Source organism: Acyrthosiphon pisum, chromosome A1 (genome assembly GCF_005508785.2).
Source record: "Acyrthosiphon pisum isolate AL4f chromosome A1, pea_aphid_22Mar2018_4r6ur, whole genome shotgun sequence".
NCBI lineage: Eukaryota > Metazoa > Arthropoda > Insecta > Hemiptera > Aphididae > Acyrthosiphon > Acyrthosiphon pisum.
The window spans coordinates 154,002,342-154,021,709 of NC_042494.1; the positions used below are offsets into that span (position 1 = coordinate 154,002,342).

Below are 19,368 nucleotides of genomic sequence, written 5' to 3' on the forward strand. Positions count from 1 at the left end.
CCCTTGGGCATTTTGCCACCACTATACATTATTACAATATTGGCTACAACCATTGATTATAAATATTTAAATATTAATTATATTGGTATTTGGTGTTATCTGCTAATTGATTTTTTCAGGACAAGTGCCTGATGCCCCATAGAGTATTAAGATTTTCAAGAAAGAAAATAATACATATCGATACTTATCCGATCAATTTTGAGCGTTCAAGAAGTTACACGTGAAATATACAAGCGATACGTACCGACTCGTATCGGACTCAGACTTCGATACGAGGCGGTACGTAACTGTTCCCTATCGATACGTATTTTCTTTTTGAAAATCTTGTATCACTCTGTTTGATAGCACGATTAAAGATAGTACTGTCATTAACCATGTGGTGATTGTTTACGCATAGTATCGTATTTAAAAAAAATACATTATGTACTAATAAGTTAGTAATATTAACATAATATAGCTTGGCTTTACTCTTTGCTTATAATAAGATTTATATACTATATATTAATTATAATATTAATATGAATTATGTATTATGATAATATTTAATAGTATGCTGATGCATGAATTGAATCTAATAGGTTATAGGTACTTCACGTGCGATTATTACTTTTTCTTGCACTTTGCTTTGCTTATTTAGACTGAAAACATGGTTACGTTCCCAAATGGGAAATGAACGTCTCAGTAGTTTGGCTATGTTGCATGTGCATAGAGACATGGACATTAACATTGATAATGTCATTGACATATTTGCAAAAATGAAAAACCGAAATAAAAATTTTATATTGTAAATATTTTATTTTTCAAATTTTAAATAAATATTTATATTGAAAAAAAGTGTTGTTATTTATATTTTTATACCGATTATAGTTTAATATTTCAAAATAAAACAATGGGGGGTTAAACATCATTATCTATGTGGATTTTAAATTTCACCCCCCCCCCCCCTCAGAACTTGGATATATCCGCCACTGTTGGAGGCAAACTAATGGATTGATGTTCAAAATGTTTGAACAACTTTGTAATGTTAATAAGAACAATATAAAAAAAACTACAATCTCTTATCTCAAAATCTTAATGTGCTACGATTGATATCAATCGTAGGTTCATAAATCAATCATAAGTTCCTAAATGATGTATAATTCAAATTCAGACCAAATGGATGATGCATTTTTTTATTATCATATTGATAAAAAAAATATATATTTGGCTTTTTTAACTTATTTTTGCGTATAAAACAAATTATTTATAGCAAGGCGTAAGACATATTATAAAAGCACAAAAATTAAGTGAAATATTCTTACCTAAATAAGTAGTATAACAGGTGTTGTAATATAACTTTTGTTTAAACGGAAATACATGCTACATTCATCTATGTAAATAAATTGTATGTATATAAACAAAAAGTAAAATATTATAAATTGTTATTATGTGTTCAATATAAACATGACGATTTTACTGTATAAACTATGCATAAAGTTATCGTCACAATTCTGTATCTTAATTAAAAATACTGATATTCCAATAATATTTCTGACATTTTTGCATTTATTTCTTGCACGAAACGGATTTTTAGAGTAGAATATAATTACGTCTTTATGTTTTGATAATGTAACCGGTCTTAATCAAATTATAAAACAATTCCGTCATACAAAAACCTTAGCAAATAATAGTATTATCGTAGTCGTCTAAAGTTATCATTATTATATACCGTTGTAATAGCAGTGTAAGAGGTGATATTATTTTCGTTATTTTTGTATTATTATGTCTTTAATATTTAAGCAGTGCGCCGTCATCGCGTATCCAACATCATCAGCTGCTTTGACGACGACGACAACAATAATAATTTAATTCGTCCCGACGACGTACTATTATACCTCCATAATAATAATTATTATTATAATTATGTTAAAAACGAGCGAATTGTATTAGGTTTAATCGATTCGATCGAATTTCGCCTAATATTTTATATTCTACCCCGATTTCGGGGTATTTTCTCGAGTGGCGTGAGACAAAATCGCCGCCGCCGCAGGAATCGAAAAGCACCCCGCTTTCTCCGATGAAAAACGCTAACCGGCCGGTAAAGGGAACGCAAACGAGTCTCGTGTATATACATAGTTGTGTTATTATACAGTGTGCATGTATATAATAATAATAATAATAATATAATACCGTAAAAGCGTCCGGCCGGTTGGTTTGTGTGTGCGGCGCGGCCTGGCTGTATATAGTTGTAAGCTTAAGGGTAAACAATGTTTTTCGGACTGACGAACCGTAATTATTAATTATTCAGGGCCGCCGACCGTGAATATCGTTGTGAACACAACACGTTATTATTATTACGGTGCTATCGCTGCGATAAATGCCGCGGAGGAAGGTGGAAACGGAGGGGATGGTGAGAGGGAGAGTGAGAGAGATAGAGATAGAGCGATACAAAGAGAGATAGACAGATAGAGAGAGAAATACAGAGAAAGAGACAGATACGGAGATACTGATAGAGTGTGTGGGGGAGAGAGAGAGGGACAGAAAGACAGACTGAGAGAATGTGTCTCTCGCTGAAACTTCATAGACTCGACCACGAAACTTTAAAATTTATCGTCGGACAATTATTTATTATTTAAATTTGTAATAAAAAAAAAAATAATTTTAACACACAATATTATCATCGTTTTAACGATTAGCCAAATAGTTTTTTTTTTTTTTTTTAATTGATGAATTAGGTCATTCGAAGACAATAGAATATTATGATAAATAATATGATACAGTTTAAAGGTCGTTCGACGTCATAGACCGAAAATAATAATACACTGATGGGCTGGCGGTTCGTGATGGTCTTTGGTGGGTCATACACAAACGAGTGGTTTTTTTTTTTCATTATTGCACTGATAATAATCCCTACGTATCAAATATGAAAAACCTAACTAAACCGTTGTAAACGTCAATGTGTATTCGTATAGTTTGTATGTAATGGTTATTAATACCTTTATGATATTATTTCAGCGGAAAATTTATCCTAACAATTCAATCTTTTGAATTTTCAATTACGTTTATTTTCTAATGGCAAATAGTAAATTATAACATTTTCAAAAATCAATAATTATTAATAATACAATTCAATAACTTGATTTTCTCGTTAAAATCTGATATAGTTATGAGCTTAACTGTTTTTTTTTTGCCATTTGATAGAACTCTTCAATATTATAAAATCAAATTATGCAAATGCCACAGTTATGTTCTAAATATTGTACAACTCTAAATATTGATAGTTAAAAAAAATAAACAGCAGATAGTTTATGCAGAATTCATGTGGCTCTAAAAAAATTTATATTTGGAAATTAAATATAAAATATTATATTATAAATATTTATACAGTATCGTGATGCATAGAATTTATTTTTTTTATGTATAAGCCTTTGATTAAGAACAAAAATGTACCCGCTCAATGCATATATTCAGGCTTTTAGTCATTTTTTTTAAATATTATATAACATTGCGGAGTGTTTTAAAATTAAAATGAACATATTTAACTTTTATGCGAATAAGAGCAGTTCTTTGTGTGTAAAATAAATTATTTGAACGAGTTCTCTCATTAAGTAATTAAATAACGTTAGTTATTGTAATTAAAGTAACAAGTAACAACATAATAATATAATGATAATAGTTAGGTGTATGTTATAAACTTTTGGATGTTAAAAAAAATTATTTCCACCAACAACAAAATCGAATTAAATCTAGTTAAGTAGGTACTTTGTTTCCTGACTTTATGTATCGAAATGCATTAATAGTGTTGTACTACATGATATAACTAATAGGATATTTTTGAACACGTAAGAAACTAATATTGATCGAAAAAAAAGTCCATGAAATAATATCTGTGGCGTAGAAAAAATAAAAGTTTAGAAAGTTAAAGACCATATATGGACTATATGTACGAGTTGTTACATCATTTCATAATACTGACATTTTACACAACAAAATAAACATTATTGAAAAACTTTTCAATCCACCAAAGTTGTAAATATCATATAAGTATATATTAGGTATTATTATTATTATTATTATTACATTTTTGGTTAGTATAAATCGGTTCCTAGTTATTTTTAGAATAGCGATTAATATAATATAATATAATATCAAACATTTAAAAAAAAAATAAAATACAATTACGACAAACGAATGGCATGACGTGTGTTTTCAATTTCGCATTATGCTATAAAGGCCAAAACGTGTATATTATATTTATTTATTTTATTTGCACGTAATGTGTTACAGGCATAATTCAAATATCGTAATACAATAATTATTGTACAAACCGACTGTTGATTATAATATTATGATTATGTGTGTTATAAAGTGACGGATAAATCGAAAAGTATAATAAATATAATACGGACATAATAATCGATAAAAATTGTATACATAATATTATTTTTCTTTACCGCATTTATCGATCCGAAATCGAGCAGACGTGTAATTGTAATGTAAACATTGCACTCGAGGTCACGGCACGTCGTGTAATAAGATTATAATATTAAGAATGAATGTGGACGATATTGTAATATTTTATATAATATTATAACAGTGTAGTGTTGTTATTACTACGTCATATATAGATACGCCGTAATAAATGACATAGCAGTAGTTTTATTCATCGGCGAGTCATAATAAACATAATAATATAATATTTTGTCACGCGAATTGTGTTTGCACGTCTATAATAATATTAATATGTACCTATATTTATGTTTGTATTTCACACGTTGCCTATCGTCATAACAATATTATAATATAACGCACGCCTATCGTATTTCGTCACTAAAACCCTATACTGCAGTGAACGTCGACTTTGCAAACGGAGGGGTGATGCGAGCTGCAAAAAGATATTATATTTTATTACCGAATATAATAATGTAATACTATTAAGATATATCCAATATTATCGCAATCGTTGCGACGTTGTCACACGCATGTTTCATGTTTCACGTTTTTTTTTTTTTTGGCGACAATAATACGCCGCGACAGTTTACGATTATAATATTTTCACGGGTGAAATTGTGAAATTATCAGTGGTGTGAGGGTAAGTCACGCCCCCCCCCCCCTTAACCGTTGTATAACCCCATCAAAATTGACCTTTAGATCATACACCGCATTAGAATTTGGTATACATCTTTCTCCTCCCTCCCACCAAATCTAAAACACTATTTGTGCCCAAAATCGTTATACGCATCATATTATGAACACCGACATCGCCGACGCATAGAAATCTAACCTGCCGGGACTTATCTTTTGTTTTTATTATTATTACGCAGAACATCATAATTACACATAAAATATCGGTAGAATAATAACATTATAGTCGCGTCTGGCGCAGTGTCACCCTTCTTCTCTCCCTCCCCCCTTCCATCTTAAAGTCTCGAAGCCAGGGGTGTACCTGCACTGTGTTGGCGTTACAACAGAGGTTGCAAGCGCCCGGGGGGGTGCAAGTCAAAATGATTACGGCCACGGTCGTTTCAGAGGTGGCGAAAACCACGTGGGTGGTATATAAGGGTGAAAACGGGGACACCCGCTGATCGAGGCCCCGAGACGCGTATCCACAATTGCAACTAGCGTGTGTCATTATATTATTATTATAGCGTCTTCGGTTTATTATAATTATTATGATTATTATTATTATTATAATAATAACATTAAAACAATCATAATCATATTATAATATTATTCAACTCGTTGTGTTGCACTTTTATGCGATTCGTGCAGTATGAAATAATATATTTCGCTGTTGGCGATCGCGTTTTGCCCACGGGCGGCATATTAAATATTTTTGTTTAAACATCTCACATATTATACGCGTATACGGTTCGTGTCTCAAAGTAAATACACGCATAAATATGTATGTGATACGTGTGCGAGTGTGTGTGTGTGTGTGTGTGTGTGTGTGTGTGTGTGTGTGTGTTCATAAAATAAATGCTAAACGTTATAACGGCCGTGGAATTATTTAATCACGTGAAAATATTGTCTCTGTTGTTAATGCAACAATAATAATATTAATAACAGTTACCGTATTTTGCTCTGTTCATTTTTATCGTTGCGTCAACGAACACAATTTTATTTGTTTTGCATAATTTTAAAAAAAAAAAGACACTCGAGTATAAAACGCACTTGTATGTAGAGTTATTGAACGGTTAGAGTACAATAGAGTGTGTAGGTACACATTGAATTTTCCCTCTGTTGTGCGCTGTATATTACATTTATGTTTCGATCAATCGTTAGGTTTTGGTAGGCGTCGGTATAGGTACATCGAAAATGTGTTATATTGTATCATATACAATGCCTATAATAATAATAATAATTAAGCCATTAACGAAAAGTAAATGTTCCTGAATGATGGAAATTATTTACTTTGTTCCCGTTTCAATGCCCTTAATATAATATGGCAATCGTATACTGAGAATTGAAAGGTAATAATAAAAATGAAAAAAAAAAGTGACAAGCTAATTGACAACAATGAGTACTTTTATTACAATATTATAGGGTTGGAAAAATCAGTCTATATTAAAAAACCAGCCTGGTGGGTTTTATTAGGGTTTTTTTTTATGAAATAAAAGCAAAATTACCAGGACTATTGTTATTAATTAATTTATACTTAATGTATTTTATATTTTTTATTCTTTAAAAAAGTTAAAACTTTAATATTTTATTTGTTTATAGTTTTAATATTGTTCTTAATTATAATACTATTATATATAATATGCATATTATAATAATATTAAAAAAAAAAAAAACAAATCAAAAGACTTTAAGATAATAAGAAGAAGACCACGTTTTAATATTTAAGTTGTTCGGAACGATTAAATATACCTATATAGCTACCCTATTTTCAAAACTGTAAGTACAACCAGGTTTTTTTTTCAAAACCCGCAAAGTTTTTTAGTGGGTATTGATGACAAAAACCCGCTGGGTTCTTTTGGTTGAATTTTTTTTATACCAACCTTGTTGTATTATGAAAAAAAGTTGTAGAACCAACATACACACACACACACACACACACACATACACCTTAAAACGACTATAATACTATATACGCGCGTAGTGTATACGGAGACGGATGGCGAACATATTTTTCGGCAAAAAGCTATCGAAAACGGAAATGCGAAACCGAGACGGAGCGGCGGCGGTGGTGGTGTATAGGAAACGCCGATGCGAGTTGCCAGTTTAAAAATGACGGGCGTATATATACACTTTGGAATTATTTTATTTATTATTGTTTGTTGCTGTTTTTCTTCTTTTTTTTTCCATTTTTCGTTTCACTGCGCCCCCCTGCCCCTCTACACACACACGCGCGCATTTCGACAATTTCGGCGGGTAATACAAAAATCCGACGATTGATTTTCACCGTTTTTCGCTATAAATCGGTCCTTCGCCACCGACCTCCCTCGCCCCACCGTCAACTCACAAACGCGCGAGAGCTCCACACACACACCCGTCACCCACACACCCAAACTTGCAGAACATATAATATACCGCGGAGGGACGGTGTGCCGGTGGCAGGGATGATCCTCCACCGCGTACGCTGTATATCGTGCGTGTATATAGAGTGATAAAAAAGCAATCTAGAGCTTTGTCCCGCCACTGCCGCCCCAACGAGCCGAACCCTTCCGCCCACGTCGCCCCACACCCCCACAGCTGCAGCCGCCACCCCGAAAACACCGCCACCGCCACCGCCGCCGGGTGGCGAGCCATTGTTTCGCGTTAGGTAATTGTGTTATTTTCGACTCTCATCTATATATATATATAAGTACACATTTTACACACACACACACACACACACACACACATATATATATATACATTGTTCACCCCCGACAATAATGGAGAGAACACGCAGCGCCGCGCACCGTCCGGCGTCCGCGCGATGATGATATTATTATTATTATTATTATGGTAATAAGAAGCGCGAAGCGAAAAAGAAGAGGAAATTATCCTTCGTAAATTAAGTGTCAACTACCACCGGAGACGTTGTTATTGTGTGCGCACAGTATATAATATAATATATATACCTATACACTGCACCGGTGTGCAAAAAACGTCGAGAGGGTAGTATAACGCGTAGTGCATATACCTACTATAGATTACTATTATTGTTGTTATTATATTATACAATATTATTCCTACGTCTTAATATTACATGTAGTTTTATGTAGGTGTGCAGGGTATAGGCCTCAGGTACAAAAGTGGCGTGGAGGTGAACAATCCGGAGGCGCAGCGTGCTCCTTTACTTTTTATTATTGTTATTATTTTTCGAAACATCAGGGGGAGGGCGGGCCGAGAAAAAATAATAATAATAGTAAGTGACGCGTTATATTATATAAAAATTAATATAGCCAAGTCTGCTGATGCCGCCGACGATGCTTCCACCTCACTCGAGGTGATTTCAAGATATTTAATAATGACGAAAGTATGTCGGGCATTTTCTATTATAACGACGACATCACTCCCTTCATTCGCGGTTCGTGGAATTTGACGAGCTGCTAATTTTCGGCAAATGGATGCGCCGCTATTTGTGTTAGCATAATATTAAAAAATGAACTCCCGGAGGTGTTTGAATAATGAAAAAGAGGGCATTCTTTGGAGCGTGCGTCATGTAGGCCACGGTATCGAGTGAGCCGCAAGGTATATAATATCATATAGGTGGGGTTACGGTATTATATTAAATTCGTAACTTACATTATAATATAATACCTAACGGTTCTGCGTAGAATTTGGCTGATTGAAATATTCGTGTAATTTTTCATCCTTAAACGCTCACGAATAAAATGTCTTAAATACACGAATAAAATAATAAGGTAAGCTGTGTTGGGTTGGGTTAGTAATATTACGATATCACTATTATAGTATTAAGAACTATTTCTTTGTCGATTTTGAATACATTTTCTAATTCCAAATATTAAATTAAAATTACTATCCATCTCACATTTATTAATTATTTTTATACGAAATCATAATGTTGAAATGTCCATACATTATTTTGTTTTACCCAAAATTTGCATTCAATGTAATAATAATAATCGACATTTTAAATAGAGATATTAATTTTGTTCAACGATTTGAAATGTATTGTAATTCGTTTTACTGACACTAGGATGATAAAATCTACAATTAACAGGTCTATTCTCAAACAAAATTGTGCAAAATATTTATTTTGACACATAATTTTTATTTCATAAATTCACTTGTTTCGTAAAAAACAGATATAACAGTAATAGAAATTCAAATTTTAATATACTAATTTTCCACGCGATTATCAAAGTATGAAATTATAATATATTATTAGTTATACTAAAGTATACTATCGACGGAGAAAAAAATATTTCAAGATTTTTAACTTAATTCGAAACATTTTAAATTCGGTATCTACTTATGCAAATAGCCATATCAGGTTTCCAACGATAAAAAAATTAAAATTAAATTTTACCATTACCAATTAGGTGCAAACATTAGCGATTAGCATACTAAGCTAAACAAAAACAATTTAACTTCAAAAGTGATAAAAAAAATTACTCTTTTGAAATATAAAACTATATTATGAAAAAATGTAAAACATAATTATTATTTGGATGATACACTTTATCATTATGATTTCTTACGTATAATCATCGCATCAAATATTTTTTCGTAAAACAAAGGTCCCAAAATACCTGTGTAGTCTTATCTTTTATTACCTATTTAGTTTTTTTTTTATTATGAAATTTTAATTTATTTTTTTGCTGGTTGTTAACTTTAAGTTTTAGTTTCTAAAGATTAATTTTTTTAGGGCAGTACATTTTGCAAAGTTAATTTTATTAAATTGAATTCTGTAAATTATTATTTAATGTTAAACACAATATAAAATAAAATGTCTTATATTTTTATTTGTTTGTACCTACCTATAGTAAGTATTAAAATTGCTTGCGGTTGTTTTGAATATAAAATATATAAAAAAAACTAAAAAGCAACACAGTAATCATATAGTTTTATAAACAAGTGGTTATTGATTCTGAAAAGCTTATTGGACATTTACGAAAAAAAAATCATTTTATCTTCAATCTGGCAAAATGGTAAATAATTTAAAGGAAAGCCTTTTTACAACGATTGGCTGAATCACCTAATCCAATGATTTGGAGCGTAGGCGAATTGGACAAGTTTAATTTCCCAAGTAATCTATTATGACGTAATTTATAGCACGACAGAGAATATTTTTATTACGGTTTATTTAAAAATTTAACTCTTTTTTTTTTTTTTGTATTTTTAGTACGATATAGTTGATAACAATAAATTATTATTTATTTAACAAATAAACGAGAATTAGTTTCGAATTGTCATGTTCTTATTAGTATATGATTTAACGTTCTAGTTCAGAGTTGGAATATAAATTATTATTTAAAACCACTCATAATTTATTAAAAGTTATTAGTGAAGCGGACTGCTGCAGTGTGGAACTTTTAGATCTCTTTTTTTCCATCAAAAGCTGCGTTCGAAATTATTATTATTATTATTATTATTATTATTATTGTTAAAAATTGTACCCAATTATAAGATCAATACCTCTTTCGTTCATTCATCATAGGCACATAAATTCATAATATGCAAACCATGCAATCGACCGATTTTTTTAAGAAATAATTCTTTTTTTTTTAAATCACTGGACTAATGGCGTACTTACATATAAAGGTTGGCCTCTCTTATGTATTTATTTATTTTTATTAAGCTCTTTAACAGAATGAAAAAGTACCCGGCCCGGAATCAAATGCAGCCATTTTCTGATTTTACTAGATTTTCTTTCACATAAAAAGCACCTCGGCAACCTTTTTTTTCTTTAACAATCCTCCAAGAATGTACATTCTTGTTCTATGGTATGACTTGAATGCACAATATTAATATTTATAACGTCACTGTAGTTCCCGGAAAGTTTATGTCCAATTACATTCCTGGGGAGGTACCTTACATGTACGTCGACTCAGGGAAGTTAGTTTCCCCAATCTTATGTATAGCGATGCTGTTGAACTAACAATGCTAATTTGATTGCATTAACGAGTTAATATGGCGTAGTTAAGGTCGGTTTTCTAATTTATAACTCAATAATGATCGAACGAAATTCAAAAGCCTTTAGAAATTAAATTTCTATGCACCTCCATAATAATATATAAACAAATAGGTACTACAAAATACTACCTCGTAAAATATTTCAACATGCGTGAACGCTTTGTTAAATATGATTTTGTTTACGGTGATCGACGTTTGAATGTTTTGTAAGTTATAACCACACGAATGCAGTATGATGTTTGAAATATCGATTGAAACGAAAAAAAATAATAATGCCTACCAACATAAATAATAATTTATAGAGAGTAATTATAATACTTACAGTATTTACAGCCGTCATGTTTTTCACCTTGGAACCGGCGCCAACATATGTCGCTAAATCGTCTTCAATCTGAAATATATTATAAATTAATATTTTAATAAATGGTACATAACTCATAAAATAAACATGTTAGTAATAACTAACAAGTACGTATAATAATATGTATTAAAGAAAAGTACAGATTTTTTTCACGAAAAAGTCTTCAAAAATGTGTGTATTTCATAATTGCGGTAGGTATACATAAAATAACATGTCAGCTTTATTACGACTATATAATGTAACCGGGAATATTTCATAATTCATGAGTTATTACCAATAGAGGGCCTAAAACAAATAGGTACGTGATAAAAGAAAAATTTACCATATTTTCACAAGCCAATTACACGAGTAAGGTTTACACGATAGCGACTCGACAATTATTTACATTCCATAAACTTTCATATGTGCAGTCGATTGGCAGGTACTGGAAATTGAAAAGTAATGATTCCCGTCGTTATTGTATATGAATATCCAACCGATTCGAGTTATTGACTCGCAAAACATTGTCGCATCCATCGTATTAAGATTTTTCCATAAATCCAATTCGTTCCACTCGAAGAATAAATTTAGAAATTCATTTTGCATAATGTTCAAAATACGATTTGTTTTAGTTTTGACTGATGCGTAATTCAATATACCTATTTTCAACCGTTGTAAGTGTGCGAGGCATTTAAAACGCAATATTTGTCTCCTATATATTTTAGTAATTCTACGGTGAAAAATCATTTTTTCGCAACACGCCTATTGGGTATATTATTTTAATGTAAATTCAATATTATATCAGCGAAATATTATGCAAATGAAAAATAATTAATCCCAATTCCCAATTCGAATTTGACTACCGCATGCGTCCAAACATAATCATGGCGGAAATCATTATCTTTTCGACACGACAGTGGAATAAATGCAATATCTTTCACTATATAATTTAATAGAACCGCATACTAGGTAATGTGCGAACTAAACAGAATCGCTACAGACGATGCAAATAATATCGAATATTAAATTTGAATTTATCGCCGTTGAACTGTATAATATTATAATATGTGGGGTAACCCGATAATGTTATTATTACCTAACACCGTCGTGTGTGACTACGCGTTCACCATAGTGTGGATAATTTATTTAAACGATTAGCCATCTATATATATAAAATTTCAGGCGCCTTTGTCTCAAAAACCACTACCGCCACCGCCGCCGCCGCCGCCAACCCGTATGCGAGTGCCCACCCTTAAAGTAAACCCCAGCCGGATGTAGGACGCGTTCTATAAACTATCCTTATTAACTTATATATACCTTGAAATATATCTACACATACGCTCGCACCTATATTCTATATAATTTACGTCTAACGTTTAAAACGTAATGTAATTATTATGCCGGTAAACTGTATAAGAAAGTTGTACAAACAGAGAGAGGGTTAAGTAAATGTTCTGTATAAATGGGATTATGAATAATAGATAAAATGTTCTTCGGTCTTTTGAAACAGTTTACGGCTTAAATCTTTCACAACCCGGGGCCGAAAAGTTTTGAGGCACGAGGGCATCTCGTGTCTGTTTGCACATATATCATTATCATCCAACCTATAATACGACGTGCTCTGAAATGCATGGCGGGTCTAATGGGGTGGTATAATTATATTATTATTGTAATATCGTTATAGGTTCACGCGACATGCATATAGTGCTGCGCAGAAGGGTTATTGTCAGTGGCTCGTTGTAGTCTTTTTATACTTATTTCATCGAGTGTTCCAATTTCCGACACCCACGTCCCCGTCTCCATCCCTTTCCGACGATCGCTGACAAAAGATACACTCTATAGATGTGTATTATAGTACGAGTACACTCGACTTGCACGACGACCTCAATTAGTACTTTTTTGCTTTCACACATTTTTTTTCTCGCCTTCTCCCGCAGCCACTATTTCGCGTTGTTTCTTTACATTATCCCACACCCCCCTACACTTCCAACCACGTCATATTTCGCGTCCCAATCCACCGCCGCCGCCGCCGCCACTCGAGACCGTGTTATTATTACACGAAATAGACCATCGCGAGTACAACAGGTATTGCGTGCGCTCTCCGCCGGTGTGAACAGGTGTGAACGTGCCTAAGTGCGTTTTTTCCACGGCTTCTTTGTTCTTATTTGCTGGTGGTAAACAACCGCCACTACAAATCGCATCCCACCCCTTAACCCTCCCCCCCGAACATCCCCTTCGAGGTATCCTGCAGCGGTGGGCGACGGTAATGATAATTTGCCCTGTCGCCAATAACACTTAACGCGCGTGCAACGGCGGCGGCGACGGTGGAAGCGCCGCGCTGCAATGTACACTTAACGACTGCTAAGTACCCTCCCGCGATGGCAACGGGTAAAATATAATTCTTAAATGGCACGTAAAACTATATACTTTATATATATACATATATATATATGTACGTATACGTGATATAATATATATTTATAAAATAATGAAAATGTGTCCATTATAATATGACAAGCTGGAAATCTTGGGAAACGTTCAAAGTTATTGTGTTACGCGTATTACACGTACCTGGGGTGTATAATAATATTATAATGGTATATTTTTATCGGAACTCATACTCTGTACATAAAAATAATATCGTCTCGACACGTCTAATACACGGAATCCTCAGGTTGTTCGTCTGAGAATATTGCGAAAACGTCGTGAATGCAATTTTTTTCAACGCAATATAATAATTAAAAATGTGTTAATACGGGTTGTTATTTAATATTGTGGGTACATTATAATGTACAACCTCGTAAGACACAAGTCGTCACTGTGCTAAAGTTAAAACGATTGTTTAACGCGATGTGTCCAATGAATCATGTAGTGCCAGACATAATCGTAAATCCAAACAGTAATGAATAATGATGGTATAATTTTTAATGTAAAGGATTTTATGCGCGTATGACGTGCAAATTATGATTATATAGGTGCCTAGGTATATATTAAGCGCCAAGAGTTACAGTTCGTCGTATGACTCGTATGATAGGCACTCAAGGAATGAAAATTATTATTCCATAAAACCAAACGTAAAATTTGCTTAAAACACAATATTTTTAAATCAAAATAAGATAAATATTTGATACCTACGTAAATTATTGTAAAATATCTACATGTGAGCGGTACTACGCTTAACATTATATTAACCCTTAGTAACTAAATAAAAATACTAGATAATATCAGCATTTCCCACACATGATAATAATTTGTATAGTTGGTAGGTACCTAAGCATAAACTATGGCAAGCTACTCGATATTTTTCCTTTCAAATCTATGAATCATAAATATTATGTTTTTGTTGAAAAGTAGCCATGACAACGAAAACATTACGATAAATCGGTCGGAAACAAAAAAAAAAAAAAACGTATATCCAGACCAAAACCATATTTATGTTAAATTATTAATTGCATTAGTCCGGGAATTTTGGTTTGATTTTAATTCTGTATACTTACCAATATTGAATGTTATTTCTTAAAACGAAACCATTTTACAGTGAAATGTTGGAAATTATTGTAACGTAATCGACTTACTAAATCCAATTTAAATATTGCCCACCATTGAAATACGTTACTCGACCGTATCATATCAATTTGCCAAATATAATTTACTAGGGCAATTAATAAACACGAATAATACGCGTTCTATAGTTTACAACTATTATTAAATCAACTTAATTTAATACCAAAAATCCACAGTTATAAGTTATTATTAATTCAGTTAAATTATTGTACGCAGCATGTTTTCTTGTTTGATATTATATTAGTTAATTAATATATAGGGCTCTTGAGGATAATAATAGTATAGCCTGTCGTGCAGAGAAAATTGAAAATTCCAATCAAAAATCATTCTGGTTCAATTGACTTTTTTCTCGTAATAATACATCAACCACGGTGTAAGAAGACACAGCGAAATCCGATGGAGGGATAAAACATTTTTTAACGATAGATGTGCAGGATGTACGGAGACAAGATGATAAATTCGTCTTTGATTTTTATTTGTTTCGAAGTTATTTCATACACACCGTAATTTCACATTTATGAGCAAACTTTTTTCCACGACCCCGTTACACACTCGATAACACCTCGGGCCCCGAAAACACACTATAATAATAATATAATATGATGTCCTTACACCGCGCACGGTAACCATGGTTACGTGACCTGGTATAACTCAAGAACAACCGTCAGATAGTTATTTTGAGATAAGATCGGTATAATCATACATAATACAAGCCATCCGGACGAAATGCATTTCCCGGGCATTGGGTCCGGCGCAGGACTGAAACGCTAATTCATTGAAGTAGTCCATGTGGCGGCAATCGAGTGACTGAAAAGAAAAACAATTAACGGGTCGGGTCTGATTTCAATGTGCATAATAATATTGTGCTTGTGCATAATTTAATATTATTATAATTTGCAACGCGACTTAACCTATATAATATAATAAAATGTATATATTATTATTATTATTATTATTATTATTATAGATTCTATATTAATTACAAAACCATTAAGCTTTCACGTGATTGTTGTGTCGTAATTTATTTAAATAAACCGGCCGATGAAAAAAGTGTTTTTAAATATTATTAAATTCTCTTCACCGAGAATTAATCGTGTCACCGCGTTGGGTTTCCAGCATGGCTTCAAGTTTCCAACCGACAGTTTAATGACCAAAAACATATGAACGAAGGCGATACTTTAAATCAAACAAAAGCACCTTCACAGCTTAAATGAAAATTAAGGAGGAAAGTTTAGAAATACATTTGAAAGAGACCGAAAAGTTTGAATTGATAATTAGAAACTTTTCAAAGATACGCGATGGTAGTTTTTAATTTACGCATTTAGTAATATACGCATGTATTAAAAAACAATGGGAATTCAAAAGTTTGACTTAATTGAATTAATCTATACAATGCAGAAAATAATAGGTACAAAACCATCTGCACAACTATTGTAGTAACACAAATGATTACAAATTGATTCGTCGACGATTGTATATCTCGTTATCGAAATTTATTGAAATCGTGGGTTTGAATAATATTGTGTGTGTGTGTGTGTGTGTTGATTAATGTGTGTGTTGTATGGCTTAATCGTAGTTTAAATTATATTATACTATACTGATGAGGACTGGTATACTGTTGGTAAAAACTGTACTCCTTGCAGCTATCGTATTTTTCATGATAAAATAATATTTGACATATTATGTATTAAATCACTCTGGTGCACTAGGGCACTTTTTTATTAATACTAATTATTTCAAAGCAAACCTCTGTCATATATGGCCATTTAGTTATACTTAGGTAATGAATTTACAGTAATTTACAAATAATGTACTCAGATGAATAGTACTAGGTACCTACATTAAAAGTAAACGGTAGGGTAACATTATTTATAAACCTAATATTTTAAGTAACTAAGAGTTAATGATATGGATTATATCTTTTTTTTATTGATATTGTTTTTTTTAAGAAGGAACAATCATTATTATGATTTATGAATAATATTATTGTTCGTGTTAACCTTTTTTTCTTATGTATAACACTGATTACCACTTACTTAAGATGTCCATGTTTTCATAATATCAAATATCTTGTTTAAATAGGTTTGTTATATTATATTAATAATATCTTTCTCTTGAAATATCTGATTATTTACAAAACATGCACTTTATCGGATAGGTACTCGTATAATATTCCATCAAAATACTTTGTATCCTGATTCATTATGCGATACACTAAATATTATACAATGCAAACAAGTTTATCCAATTCAAACAAACAGTTTTAACTGTCTCGAGTATAATAGTAATATGATGAATTATTATTGTGTTAAAAACAAAAAACTGCTCTCTCGTCTACGTTTTGTTAAAAATAACTTGACCATACGTGCGTGTACGTTACACAAATACGTCGTGCCGTGTTAATATAATTAACATGTTGAATAAATTAAGAATAAAAACACCCGATTTTTAAAATGACTTCCTGTTGAAAATTCTACGTTGTTTTTTCTCTCAAGGTCGATTATATATTTCGGTGTGGTGTATAGTTCGTAAACTGTCACGTTGCCGTCGACGAGCGGAGAATTTCCAACAGGGACTCGGATTATACCGAAACCGTATATCCTGAATGACCAGACTTTGGTTTGAAAAAAAAAAAAAATAAAATATGAAAAAAGTAGCAATAGTACAGTTTTGTTTTTAGAACGCAGTCGGCTTACGTCCAAAATCTACGTCTCTTACCTAGTGTAGTAGTGTCCCGTTGTGCGAAGGACAAAAATATCGAATGGTCGTTTGTTGATATGAAAATCGTAGGAGGTGCAAACGAACTTTTGTCGGAAATAGTCGCAGAGTTAGGTATGTAAAATGTTTTTTTTTTTTGTTTGAAAAATTAAATTATATGTGAATATTACTCGTGCACTCGTTTAAGATTCTCGAAATAATTTGTTGCGCACGCATCTAATAATATTATGACATATTTTTTTTCGAGAAAATTCTAAAAAAAAATGATCCGCATACGATTAACACTTATGTACCATAGAGTGTTGAAATCGATTTATAGTTGTTAATTTTTCATTTAATATAACATAAAAGCAATGTTGTAATGAACGTTATGAATTTCGAATTAAATAATTACAACAAAATATTTTAATAACCACAAAACTTTGACATTTTACAAAAAAATATAATCATCGCGCCAATTCCCAATATTTATCGACATCGTTTTACGTTTACTGTACCTACTCGTCTTACTGTAGGGGTTTCAGGTAAAATGTTTTACTTGCGAACGATACGGTATAATCAATGAAACTTCATAAACGCACTTTTCTTGATCAATATATAATCACTATAATGGTAGTTTGTTCTAATTGACAGACAAAATGACGATTAATTTTGGCCCGAGAGAATAAAAAGCTGACACGTTCACGGCAATTTTTCATTATTTTTCATTTTCATTTTTTTCATTTTTTTTTTTTTTTGTTTGTTCCGGCGGCAAGGCCACTATTTCCCGTCGACACAATGCGTCACGTTCGTGTCGTGGACGTGATACACAAACAATTGTGTTAATTTAAAACGCTCGAGGGGCTCAAATTTCGTGAAAGTAACAAGATTAAAGTGACGCGGAGAAGAGTGGAAATGGGGTGAGTACGCTCTGGCAGTAATAATGAGATAAGACAAGTCATTAAATTCGTTGCACACGGCTAAGAGACGGATAAAAGGGTCATATATGAATGTGAGTGTTTTCTAAAATGACACGAGTAGTTAAATTGCAACCATCGTTGTCTCCCTAAATTGAACTCACACGAACCTGGTCTAAATATACACGCAATATATTATTAAAACATTATATATTATTATTTACCGTTCGCAATATTGCGGAAAAGAGCGGGGAAAAAAACGAAACAATTTACATTATTTTTCAATTATTTAAATCTTAATTGAGATTTACCACTCTTCGCGAGTCGTCATGATTTGTCGCCCAACGGTAACGCAATTAAAGATACCCCCTCGGGGTTGGTTTGTCAATTGAGAAACAAATTAAGTCCTGCAGTGTCTACAACGACTTAGAGTTAAGAGCTGAATAGTTAATCATCTCCGTGTACAAAAAAAAAAAAAATGTCGCAGTCCACATTAAAATTGTTTTTGTTTTATTCTTTAACCAACACTTTAGGTATAGTTAACGTGACAAATATAAGCTTTGAAACATAGTAATATACGTAATTATACCTTAGAAAATATGCTCGTAATTATACGAGAACATTAAAACAAGTTGAAAAACAAGTCTCTGAAAGCTGTAGGGAATAGTTATCTATATTGTACAAAGAATGGATACGCAATAATATATTATATAGGTAAGTATCGACCTACTATAAGAATCTATTTTTTTTTTCAATCTCATTTGGAAGAAAAATTTA

At 32.1% G+C, this 19,368-nt stretch overlaps 1 protein-coding gene across 3 annotated transcripts in view; it reads right to left on the reverse strand.

The window, feature by feature from the left end:
- Positions 1-19,368, reverse strand: part of LOC100573718 (serine-rich adhesin for platelets) — a 291,897-nt gene that overhangs the window by 245,817 nt on the left and 26,712 nt on the right. For all 3 annotated transcript variants that reach the window (XM_016805576.2, XM_016805577.2, XM_016805575.2), the window contains exon 2: positions 11,396-11,464. In XM_016805576.2, the coding sequence (XP_016661065.1) occupies positions 11,396-11,413 (18 nt within the window). In that variant the 5' untranslated portion in view covers positions 11,414-11,464. The remainder of the gene's footprint in view (positions 1-11,395; positions 11,465-19,368) is intronic.